This window comes from Excalfactoria chinensis, chromosome 1 (genome assembly GCF_039878825.1).
Source record: "Excalfactoria chinensis isolate bCotChi1 chromosome 1, bCotChi1.hap2, whole genome shotgun sequence".
NCBI lineage: Eukaryota > Metazoa > Chordata > Aves > Galliformes > Phasianidae > Excalfactoria > Excalfactoria chinensis.
Genome location: NC_092825.1, coordinates 137953210 through 137968583, shown reverse-complemented (window position 1 = coordinate 137968583; position 15374 = coordinate 137953210). Strand labels below are relative to the sequence as shown.

Sequence of the window (15374 nt, the reverse complement as noted above, 5' to 3'; positions counted from 1 at the left end):
TTGCCTGCCTGGCAAAAAAGCTTCAGAAAAAAATGTAACAATAGTTTTGAAACAAACAGGCGGAAAGTAAAGACCGGCAGTGTACTTTCCACATCAATAGCAAATACACTACTGATGTGGAAAGTAAACAGCTCCTGACCAGAGGAGGGCCGGGCGGATGGCTTCGCCCCGCGGGCTGCGGCAGGGCTCGCTACAGCTCCGGCTCACCGCCGGCGTTGCAACACGAGGCCGAGCCCGACGAGGGTGGCAACGTGCTGACAGCTCCTTCCTCCGCTTCAGACAAGGACGGGGCGTCCCGCAATGCCGGCAAGGCGCAGGGCAGCTCCGGGGGGACCCCCGACCCTCGGCTGTAGGTAGAGAGGGGTCTGGGCGGGGCGGGGTGGGGCGAGGGGAGGGGCGGGGCTTCCCGGCGCAACCGGCTCCGATTGGTCTCCGCCCATCGGGCCCCGCCCCACCCTCCGCTCCGCGGCCCCGCGCCGCCCGCCCGCCGCCCGCTGCTGCCGCCGGGCCCGATGGCGAGCACGTCGGCGGAGATCGTCGCCTTCCTGCTGACCATCTCCGGCTGGGTGCTGGTGTCCTCCACGCTGCCCACCGACTATTGGAAGGTGTCTTCCATCGACGGCACGGTCATCACCACCGCTACCTTCTGGGCCAACCTCTGGAAGACCTGCGTGACCGACTCCACCGGCGTCTCCAACTGCAAGGACTTCCCGTCCATGCTGGCTCTCGACGGTCAGACCCCGCCGCCCCCGACCCGGCACCCACTCCGTGCCTGCGCCGCGATCGCGAGTTGGGGGCGAGCGGGGCGCGCGTCGCGGGGCCGCGTCGGGCAGCGGCGCTGGGGGTGATGCGGGAATAGGGTTATAGCGGTGCGCTGCACCGCTCCGTGCTTCTTAACCAGGACGTGGCCGCTCGCTGGGCGGACGGCGGCGTTGGGCTGTGCCGGAGCGGAGCTCGGAGCTGCGGCACCCGGAGCCGGGGGCTGAGGCGGGTGGGCGTTGCGCTCCGTGCCCGCTGGGGGGGATAAGCCCGTTCGCTGCAGCCCGCACAGCGGCGATTCCACCGCCAATGACATGATAGCTTCGGGAGAAGGAGTGAAAGTGCGGCCGGCCCTGGTTTATAACCTCAGGAGTGGCTGTCAATAAAGGGAGGAGAGGTTCTTAAAATTAATGGCACCTTTTCCAAGTTTCTACGGCCATAAAGGAATAAACTGGTTTTAGAATGAGAGAGGCAAAGTTGCAAACAAAGTACACGGCACTGGGAATGTTTAAAAATCCAAACTAACAAAAAAAGAAACAGCAAAGCCCCTATTAATCCCCCCAAACCCAACTCAGACCTAGAAGACGTTGTGTCCTGGGAGACACATCCCATTCCTCCAAGAAATGAGTGTCTGAGGTAGCTGCTGTGCAGGGGAGCATCTGGCAGAGCATCTGGATCCTTATCTGGACAGGGTTCATCCCATCCTCCTAACAGAAGCTGTTGGGTAGCCTGGCTTCAGTGTCCCTGATCTGTGTCTCCGAGTGGGGTTACATACTGGTGTGCAGGCACAGTTAAGGAGATGTGGGCTGCAGAGATTGTAGCAAGACCCCCAGCACAGAGCAGGCCAGCTGGGGGGTGTTTGTGCAGCCAGAGCTGCCTCTGGGCTATAACCTGGCCCCAGCTCCACTCCTCCCCTGCAACGGACCCTGCAATAGACCTTGTGTTCCCTCTCGCCCTCACCCTTCCCTGGTGTTGCATTGTGGCAGCTCAACCTCAGATGGTGTGCCCAGGGGAAGCAAAAAAGGACAGATCTGATGCCCATTCTGTCCCAAGAGAGCAGGTCTTGGTGAACAGAAGCAACAAGCCCTATGGAGCATGCTCTACTCCTCGAAGTGGTGGGGCAGGGCTGGAGAGATGCCTGGGCACTCCTGTGGAATGCATGAAAAGGCCTCTCTTCTTCAGAAAGTGTTGTAGCTTGGGTCAGGGGTAGCCAGGGGGTCACTCCCTATTCCCAGTGTGCATCATGGAGAGCAGGTTCCAGGCACTGGCATGGCAGTAGGGCAGCACTCGTGGCTTTGGGGCCATCGCATCACACCAGCAGCCCCCAGAGAAAATTACCTGTGTTCCTTTCCTTCGTTCATTCCTGTATGGTAAACCAGGTTGGCCATCATTATGGGCTGACCCCTTAATACGGACCCCATGTTCTGTGTATGAGCATTAGTGTTCTTGTGGGACTTCAGATCATTTTGGGTTTGCTTTTGCACACTGCTGGTCATAGACAGAAACGTGGTGATGAAACCACTTCCTAATGCTGTATCCGTTACCGTGTCTCCAGCGGTGTATCCAGTGACCTTTAGAGAGAGCACAGCTGAACAAAAATTTACTGACGATATAAAAGGAGGTATTGGAGCTTAGAAAAACATACAAAGGCAATGGGTGTGTGCTTCTAGAAGGAACCTGAGCTGTATCTGTAAGGTAACCGCTGCTGCTTCACATGATGCAGGCTGCAAGATGCCGCTGCGGGTATTCGTTGTGAAAGTGGCAACCCCCATGACAGTATGCAAGTGTTTTTGTGAGAAACATACAGGGCGAATGTGTGGATTCCTCATAGCTCTATGAGAGCATGAGAGGCAAGCATGAGAGAGGGGAGGCAAGAAAGGTGATAGCCCAACAAGATTAATTTGAATGCAAGACAAAACACATTTGTTTGAGAAAAAAAAATACTTGAAATAGGTTTCTCTTGGAATGCTGCTAAACATGACTTTATGAGTAATGCATGTTTGCCTACTTGTCTGTTTCAAACGTATGGCTTTTCATTGCTTCAGAGCTTTGTTTGGGTGGTCAGTGCGTGCATGACAAGGTACCAGCTTCTTGTAGGTGCCGATGAAAGTATGCATAACACATATTTGGGAAGGAGGCAGTCTTTGGGTTTCAGTGGGAGAGGGTAAAATAGCAGATCCCCACTCTCTGTGTGATAGACCTTGGTTCTTGCTTTCCAGGAAGCAAAGAAAAGGTACAGTTAAAGTCACAGATGTAAGTGGTCTCTTTTATCCGAGGTCTGAGCAGTCGGGCTGAGTTTGATAGTGAGGTTGATTTCACCCTTATACACGTCCCGTTGCCACAGTCAGCTTGGTGGAAGCATCAAAGCCTTCCCGTCTTCCATCTTCTTGGTGTAGATTATGACCGTTCCAGTTATTTTATGTTATAAATGTGTGGCGGTTGGATAATTGCTGCGGTGAGCTGAAACGAGTCCCACCTCACTTGGCCTGCAGGATTTGGTGAAATATTTAGTGAGGAAGGTTATTCATTCAGCAGAGCTGAGCCGTGCTCCAGCTCGCGCAATTATAGTTGAAAATGATTTCTGTTGAGTGAGTTAATCATTCCTCGCTGTCTCACCACCTCTACCTATTTTAAAGCTGCCTATTGACCTTCAGTAACAATTGAATTTCAGCCATGTCGTTCCTAGCGTATGCTGGTTATTTTGGTTGGGGTGAATATTTATTGCTTCTCCTCAGAGGCTCGGGCATAAATAGAGGTTGAGAGGACCTCTGGGTGGATGTGTTCATGGTTCAGCACCTTAATGTGTCAATTAACCGCTAACGGTGTCAATAAATCGGACCTGTCAAAAATAATAGCTACCTCACCAGCTTGCATCTCCTGCTTCACCTGGGTGCTACGAGAAATACACTGTAAAGTAATAAACACAAAGTTTCCCTTGCCCGCCATAGCGAATATTAACAAAGCGGGACCGCCGCCTTCAGACTCGTGCCTTTATGAACTGAGGGAGCCACATTTTGAAGTCTTACCAGCACCCTTTTCCTACTGACATCCTTTGGGCTTTGCCTGAGGGGGAAAAAAAACACCATCTGCCTCTGTAAAGTTAAAGAATTTGACACAAAAGCAGAAGTTTTAATTACTGCTGGAATTTGAAGCGAGCTGTTTGGGAGTACAGTTTTATTTCGCTCTTGAGGAAGCAGTTTGCTTTGCAGTGGTTGTCATCTCACCTGGTATTAGATAACCACCAAATAGCTGTGAGTCACCCTTAGGCTCACTTTACAAAGCTTGCAGAAAAATATTAGGTGCAATTAATATGATCTATTGTAGATAGCTCTGGTAGGATAAGGGGAATTATGCCTTAGAAATGCCAAGTTTTATCAACTGGTTGTACAGTCCAGTGAACATCAAAAGGTGTGCTCTGCTTTTAATTTTCTTGTAGATCCCAACCAAAAAGTAAAATGTCTGACAGAGGACCTGTGAGAGGTCCTCAAGGCAGATGGTAATCTTAAGGTTTGGCTTTGTAAATATTCAGCCTGTAGTTCTCCAGCTGGATTTGTCTCAGATCTTTTCAGGATCCCTATACTGCAGGGTGTTGTGGTGCTTCTCTTTTCCACTTAGTGGTGTTTCGGGTGAAAGCACCTCCTTTGGATGCCATAGGAGGATGTATGAGAGTTTTGATTGTGGGTTTAGGGATACAAGAGGGACCTACTCAGAGACACTCATGTTATGGTTCCTGACTCGGTTCTTTAGTGTCGAGTGGAGAAGATCAGAAGCAGCAGCAGTTGCATAACTAAGCTTTCAGGAGTGCAGAGGGAAGGGCTACCTGTTTTCTTGCTGCTACAACACTGGGAAGCGCTACTCTTCGTGTGTACTCAAAAGGTTTTGAGGTACAGCAACCTGCCAATACACATTTCTGCTTGAAGCCTCATAACCCAGGCTATCTCATAATGACTGAGGGAAAATATAAGCCTTATCAAATCATTCTGCGTCAATGTGGTAATCTGGAATGGGCTGCCCAGGGAGGTGGTTGAATCACTGGAGATGTTTAGATGTGGTACTGAGGGACACACGGCTTAGTGGGGAAATATTGACGGTGGGTGGACAGTTGGACCAGATGATGTTAGAGGTGTTTTCCAGTCTTGGTGGTTCTATGATCCCGTGATTCTAACAGATGCACTCAGCACAACAGAGATCCAGAAACAAAAAGGAAAAAAGAAGTTGATATACAAATCAAACCTATGAAAACAGCAGGGTAATTTTTCAGCTCAAAGCTTGAACGTGGTAATAATACTGAAGTAACACCTCATTAATGAAGAATATTTTGAAGTGTGTTTCTGTAAGAATGAAATATTTCTTCAATGTCTTGAATGTCTTATTTTTTTTTTCTAAAAATGCAAGTTGTTAGATATCATTGCATATAGAAGATAAGGGCTATTATATGTGATTGTAGATATCTAAAAATCAGAAGTCAACTCTGAGCTGGTTAGTCTGTTTCATTTATTACCAGTGGTGTAATAAAGGTTACTCCAATGGGCAGATCATCCAGCTAGCGTAGGAGTCTATCTTATAGTTCAGACTTTAATTTTAATGACTGTCTTAGACACCTGAGCAGGCATAAATAGCTCTCATATTCCAGCGTGAGAGTCCTATGACAATTATGGTTATTCCACTGTATACTGTATTTCTTTAGCAAATGGGCTACAGAATCACGTTATAGGTAAGTGATGTCTGTGTGCACATGCATGTAAATAAATGCCATTGGGTTTTGCTCTGAGACATTCGGTGAGCACCTGAATTCTGTAAAGCTGATAAGCTGTGGAATCATATCCTACAAAATGCCATGTAAGAGAATCAGAGGATGGCTTGAATTGGAAGGGACCTCAAAGATCACCTGGTTCCAGCCCCTTGCCATGGGCAGGGTTCCCAACCACCAGATCAGGCTGCCCAGGGCCCCATCTAACTTGGCCTTGAATGCCTGCAAGGATGGGGCATCTTGTGTGCTGTATCACAGATGGTGATGTTCCTCTAGCAGCAACCAAAGCGAATGTCACTTATGAGTGTAGAAGAAGGCCAAGCACCTGTGATGGCCTTTTGCAGCTTAGGGTCCTGTCAGCCACAGATTTCGTCTAACTGAGTTTATCCCATCTCTTTTTGTGCCTGTGTACACTTCTAGCATCCAGATAGCCCATGGAAAAAAGTCCCACAGCTTCATTATATGAACAGTAACACCTTTTGGTTTGAGTCTACAGCCGTCTGTTTTCATGAAATGTCCCCTCGTTCCTTTTCTAATAAATGAATTCTATACACATTAAGGGCTTTTATGCAGGTTTCTTGTGTTTGTTTGTTGTTCTGTAAAAGTAGGCGTAATAAGCAATGGAAACCTGGCTTGGCTCTCAAGATTTCCACCCGCTGGAGATCAAAGAGAAAAGAGTGAATGCAGGAATAATGGGAGCGCATTTCCATTTCAGATGAGATGCAGTAGGTTATGGAGAAAAACATCTTGTGACGGTTATTCAGCTGTGTAAGACCGCGGCGTTCCACGCAGTGGACAGTACCGTGTGGTTATCACAGTGTTTAACTGTGAAGGGAGAAAAGAACAGGCAGTCTGTTGTCCTGTGGGAAAGTCCAGCTGCTGGGTGGGTTTGGTTTGAGCAGCCTCAGCTGGCATGGCAACACAGCTGAATGCAGTGGCAAGGCACATGTCCAGTAGTTTGCTTTATCTGAAGGATCACGGCTATCCATGAGGCTGAGCATGGATTTGGACTCCTTGCCTAACAAGAACCTTCTTGGCTGATCCAAATGAGATCAGAGTGGCACATCCAGCCAGGTTCACCAGCCTGCTGCCAGTCTTCTTGTATCTATAGCACATGCACACGCAAGACTTCATGTGTTCTGAGAAGCTCTGCAACCCATGACAGGCACTTTGCTCTTCCTAACCCAGCAGTCCAGCCTCTTGCAGATGCCATGCTCAGTGCCAGTGTTATTTCTTCCAGCTCTGATTGCTATAGTATGTTTCTTAGGTGCTGGCCTCACATGGCAATGCCCACTGGTGAACACTATCATGCCATCACCTAGAAGAACATGCTTAGTAATCATGTGGCATCACTCCAGGCAAGGCTTAATTCTGTTTGAAGTAACTAACTAAAGCTGTTGCTGTGTGTGGTGAGGGGAGCTGTAGTGAAACCCGGTGTGGTCCAAGCCCTTACACAAGTCTTACCCCTTCTCATTGCAGGTTACATCCAGGCATGCAGAGGACTGATGATCTCCGCTGTCTGTCTGGGTTTCTTTGGTTCCATTTTTGGACTGGTTGGGATGAAGTGCACAAAAATCGGCGGCTCTGATCAAAATAAAGCAAGAATAGCTTGTTTAGCTGGACTGATTTTCATACTGTGTGGTAAATATACCTTGCTTCTCTTAAGTTTGTGTCTTTGGAGTCGTACCAGAGCTTTGCACACACAGTTCTACATCACTTCAGAATGAGGTCCAAAGCTTCTCTGCCCGTTCCACTGAATGGTTTGTCTTATGCTTTTCAGGGCTGTGCTCCATGACTGGTTGTTCCCTGTATGCACACAGGATCACGTCTGAGTTCTTTGATCCTTCTTTTGTTGCACAGAAGTAAGTACTTTCCCATACCCATCAATCTTTCAAAAATGTATACCTGAAGTTTTGTGCTGCACGCCAGAACCCATTTGTACAGAAAGCAAATGTTTCTCCTGTTGGGCTGAAAGTGGGATGCAGTTCATTTGATCGGATTTTCTAACTGCTGTAACTGTGCTGAAATGTAATGAGGTAACACCTCTCTGTAGAGTGATGGGCCTGTAGTCTTTGTGCATCTCACAAGACAGAGGTGCTCACTGGGTGCATATTTCAATAGGAGGCAGTGAGGCCTCTCTGGGACCTTCTTTTCTCCAAGCTGAATCATAAACCTTTCTAAAACCCATGATCGCACAAGACTAATGTCAGTACTTTGACTATAAGTGTAACTGAACATGAAGAAACAACTCTTTGTTTATGGAACTGCAGAATCCTTAGCAGAAATAACGATCCATAAAGACTCTCCTTAAAGCTGTGAATGCTCAAAACTTTCAAAGACGGCACTTCATTCATGAACCAGTGTTTGAATTTTGGGAGCACATTTTATCCACCACGTTTGAAAACATTGGCTGTAAATTAGAGCATCATAGGATTTCACTCTATGGCTTCTTATGCAATGTGAACTTGTCTTTTAAGACAAGATTTTCACAGCTTTCTTTATGTTGATTCCATAATATGTCAAGTGTTGGGTATAAATTTCCTTGAGATCCAAGATGTATCCTGAGCCTTTCCCTTTCTTTTTGATGGAGAGAAGGTGGTTTAACTGACTAGATGCCTTTAGCTGGAACCACACGTGCTGTAGGGCTGACGCTACTTCTCCTGAAAACAATCTCATAATACTTTCCTCTGTAAGTCTGCTATAGTTTCATCTTGTTGATACGTTAAGGACAGGATCCAAAGGCCACCAAAAGCTACAAGGATGTGAGCTACTGTGAAGAAAATGGAGTCTGGCTATGCAGCCAGAAGTTAATTATTCATCAGGCTTACTGTTTTCAGTGAAAAACACTTTGGCTGTTGCCAGAATTCCCTTTCCTTCATTGTGTTCCTGTACTGTTTGGTTGGGAAAAAAAACAAACAGGCCGACCTCATGGCAGAGTTCTACTGTGAACAAATGAGAAAATAAAGGTCATAAAACATCGTTTGCAAGAAATTACTTTTTTTCCTGAGAAAAAAATAGCACAACCGCCAGCATACCTAATTGCAACTACAAGGAAAACAATGGAGAGGGAAACTGTAATTGGACTTGCACATGGTGTGCGTGTGGTGTAGCTCATGCAGTGATCTTACGTTAGATTAAGATAAAGGTGGCATTTGATTCCTTTACTTTTTAAATCAATATGTAATATACAGGAGCAATTTATTTTGCTGCCTTCTGGGAACTCTTACTTTGATATACCTTGCAGAGGCATTCAGTATGCCTTGCCAGCATACTGTGGGAATTTGGCTTTGGTCTTCACCGAGGGGTTCCCACCTTGGTTTCATCTGCTTACTGCTTGCTGCACATTTTCATCTGTAGTTATTCTGGCGGTGTCCAAGAGAGGCTGGAGATACCATTCGTGGAAAATGAATGACATGGGATGTTTTGCGTCCTCTTGGCTGTCTTTGTATGGCAAAGAGTTGCCCTGGATGTGTTGCACATGCAGGAGGAATCAGAGAGCTGCCCAAAGAGACTTCTGATTTGAATTTGTGCGTAGCTGAGAAATAATGGTCGCTCTGGGATACCCTGGAGTTAGGCTTACTTAGAAAGAAGTCTTACACAGGATGTTATGTTCCAACACAATGGTTTGCATTACAGGTGTAACACTGCTCCAGAAGTGTTGTTTGACCTCACACAATAACACAGAGACTTGGTGACAGTGCAGGACACCTTGGTGCTGGATTTCATTTATCTTCAGACATGTCTAGTAGAGAAGAAAATCTGTGCATCTCTTTGATGCACTGTGATCTGTGATCTCTTTGATGCCTTGCTTATGTTACATCCAGAGCTTATCCTCAGGAACTGTTCTGTCACTTTACTACTTCCACTAAAAGCTTTTCTAGCCTTCATCCTTTTTGTCCCTTGCCACAGTTTGAACTCATGATCATCATCGTTGTTCCAGATGAATGGGGTGAGTTTATCCCAACGAGCTGACTGACTTTGGAGAGACTCATTTCCCTTCAGCCTTCTTTTCTCTGGATCGGTGATGCGCAGTTCACACAGGCCCCCTTGGCACTGTCCTTCTGTCACATGGCTTCGAACCCGCTTATCATTTTCCATGAATTATAAGAACTAGACATTTAAAATATATATTTCCATTGGATAGTAGTGTTGATTTGCTGGGTGGTTAGGTTTGTTCTGTACATACATCCCAGAGTTAATCCAGTTGGCTAATGAAGCTATAACTGATTTGCTTCATGGTCCTAACATATCTAACCACCAGGATGTTTTCTTTACTGATATTAATACTTTCTTTTGTCTCAGTGAATTCTGCCTCTTTGGGTTATAGTAAAATATCTGCTCTCTGCTTGCTGGGTGAGTGTAGCTGGAGGTAGTTGTGGCAGGTGCAGGTCTTTGGAGCACGGCTACTTTGGGTCTTACAGGAAAGAACTGTAAGAACAGAAGACTATGTTTTCTTTAAGGGTTTTAAAGACAGAGAGGGGAAAAATAAGGAATACAGAAATTTATTCTCCTCTTATTATTATCTTTTTTCAAGAGGCATCAAAGTACAGGATGTTTTTAATCCAATCCATATTGGATTTTGGAAGGATTGGTTTCTTGACTATTATAAAACCTGGAAAACTGGATTGGATACACAGGTTGATATGCAGGTTGAAAATTCCTTGTAAGCACCAGTGTATATCAGAAACTCTTTTATCTGCGTGAAGAGGTGAAGGAAGCTCTGACACTCATTAACATGGCATAGGGCCATCACCCAGGAACGGTCTATACACACCAACTGCTTATGCATGTTATAGTAAACGTTGCTTAGAAAGTACAAACAGTCCCAAGATCAAAGGCTGGGCTCCATGTCTTCACTTCCCAACTCTTAGGAAAAAGGCAGAACACCTTTTTCTACCCAATTAAACCAAATTTAATCTTCATCTCTGTCCAACTGAGGAGCTGCAAGAGGGAATGTGGCAGCTGGTCACCTTGTATGGCTTTCTTGAGCCTCAGGCCAGTAGTTGATGCTGAAAACAAGGTAGTGTTTCCCATGTTTTAGGCAAATAGTCTGGCTGTGGAGTTGTTACAGAATCAGCCTTCCCGGGTCTGAGTCCAACTGTGTCCTCCCTCCTCCAGCACCCAGTGCTCTGCACTGGCTTCTGAGGGGAGCCCAGCTGCACACCATGTACTGCGCTATGCATGGAGGCATCATACATGGGGCTCACACTGTGCCACTTCCCATCTGTGCTCATCGCTTTGATCCACCTCTGTTGGAGCACGCTGAAAAAGGCACTCGAGGCTGTGATTCAGCAGGCGTACTTTGGAGTCAAGTGTGTATTTCTTGCGTGCTGACTGCAATGAGATCCTGGGTGATGAACTCTGATGCAGATATCTGCTTTCAATCAGAGAACTCCCAGACCTTGAACAGACAGAAATCTGCTCAGTCGTCTGAAAACTGTAGCACAGGGGTGGAAACATCAGCATAATTTGAATTAAAGCTTCATGTGGTAGTGGAGTCACTGTCCCTGGAGATGTTCAAGAACCGTGTGGATGTGGCACTGAGAGATGTGCGTAGTGGGCACAGTGGGGATGTGTTGATGGTCAGGCTAGATGACTTCAGAAGTCTTTTTCAACTTCAGTGATTCTAGGAATCCGTGATTGCACTTGCCTGTTATATGTATGGATACAAACATCGTGTATACTCAGTCCAGAGCATGGATATGGAGAGGGAGAAGTGCTGAAAGCTGGAGGGGAGTGTTCATTAGAGCTGTAGGCAGTTGCTCAAGCCATGGGGCTGAGCAGGCTTGGATGAAGACTCACTGGAAGCTGCAGTCAGGACTGGGAGACAGTGGGAACAAACCTGCATTGTTTCAAGGGAATGGGAGCCATACAGTATGAAAGGGTCAAAGGATGGGAGCCCCTCAGTCTCAGGAGAGCTGGGAGGCAAAGTGACCCAGCTGGCTGCATGAGGCAGTGCTGTGGCAGCAGTGTGCCACGGGACAGATCTGTCTCATGTCTATGGGGGAAATAATGGAAAGAATTCAGCTGAGCATCACAGCTGCTGACTTTGCAATGAAGAATGTCTGTCAACTGAAAAAAATATATGTGAATTAAAAAAAAAAATCAGTTTTTCTACTCTGAAAAAGAATGTTAAATTAATTATTTGTCAAACACATTTATTAACTCCTCTAGGTATGAATTAGGAGCAGCTTTATTCATTGGATGGGCTGGAGCTTCACTCTGCATCATTGGTGGCAGTATATTCTGCTTCTCAATAGCTGAGAACAGTAAATCTCCAAGGTAAAACCCAAGTAGCACTTACTGAAATAAATCAATATAGCACCTTTGTACCTGCTGAATGTATGCAGTTGTTTGATTACTTATCAGAAACACTTTGCTGTGAGGTCAGAAAAGGATTGTGTGCTTGAAAGAAAATAATGGGATTCTAGGATAATTTTCTTTCCATCATTCACGTAAGGTAATTAAGAAAAGCTACTTTCTCAGTACAAATACTTGTGTTATAAATACTTGATACGTTTGCTACAGACGATGGAGGAGAAGTGTTTGGGGGCCCTTATGTGAATTGACAAGTCTCTTAAATCCCAAACCATCAGATAAAAAGGGAGCGGGCTGGGAGAAGAGGGATGGTAGTGAAGAGGCACAGCTGGAGGAGGTACTGCTCACCTAAGGTCTGCTATACAGCCTCAGTATTTCATCTGAGCCGGCACCAGTTTAATTGGCTGTGAATGAGGAATCCCAGTCTATATAAAGGGGAATTACTGGGAAACGCTGAGGGGGGAAACTGATAACGCACAGGGGAGGGAGGTGCCCCCTGCCTCCAGCAGGAGGAGCTTCACGCTGCCATGCCCTTCTTCCAGCTTTATAGCACTACAGTGCTTGGGTAAGAGACGCTACCTGTTTGTGAGATGACCATGAACAACCAGTTATCTTCTCTTTGCAGGAGAGCGTATGCATATAATGGAGCCGCATCTGTGATGTCGTCTCGTACAAAGATTCACAACAGTGTCCCAGACAAAACCTCACCAAAGCACTTTGACAAGAACGCTTACGTTTAAGTGTACTTTTCTAAGATCCAAAGCCAGTTTTAAAAATGAGTTTGTATGTTTCATTCAGGGTGATTTCCCAACCCCCCCCCTCCCCAAAACACAATGGAATTACTGCTAAGAATGAATTTGTAAGGTGTTATCTTGCAGCTTTTTTTTCCACGTCGATGTAAATTTTGTTATATTTTAAGATTGATGTTTGTATTATAAAGTTTATACCTGCAAATCACGCATTGATGCTGCTTTCTAAAAAAGAAAAAACACAAAAAAAGAAGAATAAAAATAAAGAGGGTATTTACAGATGCAGTCTGTCCAATTGCTTTGGGAATAGCATCGCATGCAGCACATGTACTGTTGTGCATCACTGCGACTGATTCTCAGATGGGTTCAGCGCAGGACAAAACAGTCATATTCTGTGCAGGTTAATATGTAAAATGTCTCACCACCAATCAGCAGTGACGTTGGAATTGCAGAGGACATTGTAACTCCGTTGCCAGGCAATGGCAGTCAATGGGAATATGCAGGCTCTTATCTCCTTACAATATTGTCAGGGGTGTGAGAAAGTAAAAGTCACTTCAGTGCCACAGGAATAAGAGGCTGGGTAAAGTGGAAACGAGCATGTAATCTGGGGAGCCAGGAGCAGCACGGTCTAATCAGGTACTAAGGAGAGTCAGGGCACGATGTTACGAAAACAGTTACTGGAAAGGGACTCACACAGCATGAGATGAATGCGCACGTGATGGTGAGCACAAGTGCATGGTGGGGAGAGGAGTGGAGAGAAGATGCAGCCTTTGGGGCATTCTGTGGTAGGCAAGACAAGCCTCAGAGATGTCTCCTACACACTGAGCCTATTCCATCCCTCTGGATTCCTGTCCCACACAGCACTCGTCTGGCTGGTGTCATATCACCTTCAGTCCCCTCTTCTAGAATCAGAATCACAGAATACGCAGAGCTAAAAGAGACCACAACAATCATTGATTCCAGCTCCTGGCTCCACACAGAACTGCCTCCAATCCAAACCCTATTACTGAGAGCCATGTCAAAATTCTTCTTGAACTCCAGCACTGGGGGCCATGCCCACCGCCCTGTGGTGCAGACCCTGTCCCTGACCCCCAGCTGTCCTCCCCTGACATCTCCATGCCGTTCCCTCGGGCCCTGTCGCTGTCACGCACAGCAGAGCCCAGCGCTGCCCCTCCGCTCCCTGTGAGGAGCTGCAGCCGCCATCAGGCCTCCCCTCAGCTCCTCTGCTCTGGGCTGAGCACACCCAGGGACCTCAGCTGCTCCTTGTGCAGCTTGTCCTCCAGACCCTCCTCTGTTACCCTTCTTTGGGTGCTCTCTAATAGCTTTATGTCCTTCTTAGATCGTGGCCCCAAAGCTGCACCCAGTGCTTGAGGTGAGGCCACAGCACAGAGCAGTGCGGTACAACCCCTGCCTTCACCCAGTGGCAGTGCTGGTCCTGGTGCACTCCAGAATATGACTGGCCCTTTGGGCTGCCAGGGCACAATGCTGGCTCATGTTCTACTTGCTCAGCCAGAACCCACAGGCCCCTTTCTGCTTGGCCGTTCTCCAGCCTTTTGTCCTCCATTCTACACATACACCGCATTGCCTCTCACCCAGGTGCAGAATCCAGCACTGCCCTCGTTAAACTACTCACAGTTGGTGATTGCTCAGCTCTCTAACTTGTTGAGGTCTCTCTGCAAGGCCTTGAGGGAGTTAACACCTCCTCCCATCTTTGTGTTGTCCACAAACGTAGTATGGCTTCAAGTCCTGCATCCAAGTCATTTATGAAAACACTGGAGAACTGGCCCCAAAATCAAGCTCTTAGGGAACTGCACTAGTGACTGCCTACCAGCCTGATGTTACCCCGTGGACTGCAGCTCTTTGAGCTCAACCCATCAGGTCATTCTTCACCCATCATTTGAAGTATTTGTCTAGCTGCACACTGAACATTTTGTCCAGAAGGACGCTTTGAAAAACAGCACTGAAAAACCTTGCTGAAATGCAAAAAATATTACATCAACTAACTTCCCTTGGTCAACTAGGTGGGTAACTGTGTCGTAAAAGGATATTAAGTTCATTAAACAGGACTTTCCCCTCTTGAACCCATTGGCTGTGACCAATGAAAGCACTGTCATTGCAGACGTTTTTCAATGGCTAGCAGAGCAATCTCCATGAATTGCCAGGCCCTGAAGTGAGACTGACATTACCAGGGTCTTCCTTCTTGCCCATCTTGAAAACTGAGACGTTTGCCAGCTTCCAGTCCACAGAGACCTCTGAACATTTCCAGCTGTTGAAAAATAAATGAGAGGTCTCGCAATGACATCAGCTCTTTGAGTACCCTGGGATGAATCCCATTAGACCCCATAGACTTACATGGCTCCAACTGCAGGAGCAAATCCCATCCAAGTTTGGGAGTTTATTATTACCACAGCCACTGTCCTCTACCTCAGGGCTCTGGGGATCCCAGATACTTAAACAGTATTGAAAACAGAGGCAAAAGAGGCATTAAATGTCTCTGCTTTGCAAACAACCCGTTGTGAGGTGACCATCCTCACCAAGTAAGAGAATAATGTTACTTCTGGTCCTCTGCCATTAATGCATATAAAAAGCCCTTTTGTTTGTCTCCGCCCAGTACTGGCCAGATTCAACTCCCCTTGAGCTCTGGCCACATGAATTCTCTCTCTACAACAGCAAACAACACCTCTGTAGTCCTTCCATGTTGCTTGACCAGTGGCCATATCCTTTCTTTTTCTACCAAATATAGATCACTGCTCAGCCAAGCCAGCCTTGGCTCCAGCATGGCTTTAAGTGATTGGGTG

At 46.7% G+C, this 15374-nt stretch overlaps 1 protein-coding gene across 1 annotated transcript; it reads left to right on the top strand.

The window, feature by feature from the left end:
- The first annotated feature begins 499 nt into the window (after nucleotides 1-499).
- On the top strand, nucleotides 500-12803 carry CLDN10 (claudin 10). The gene is made up of 5 exons (XM_072356539.1): nucleotides 500-732; nucleotides 6989-7150; nucleotides 7290-7371; nucleotides 11684-11791; nucleotides 12453-12803. Exons 1-5 carry the CDS (start codon nucleotides 513-515, stop codon nucleotides 12565-12567), a joined length of 687 nt encoding a protein of 228 aa, XP_072212640.1. The 5' UTR covers nucleotides 500-512; the 3' UTR covers nucleotides 12568-12803.
- The last annotated feature ends 2571 nt before the right edge of the window (nucleotides 12804-15374 follow it).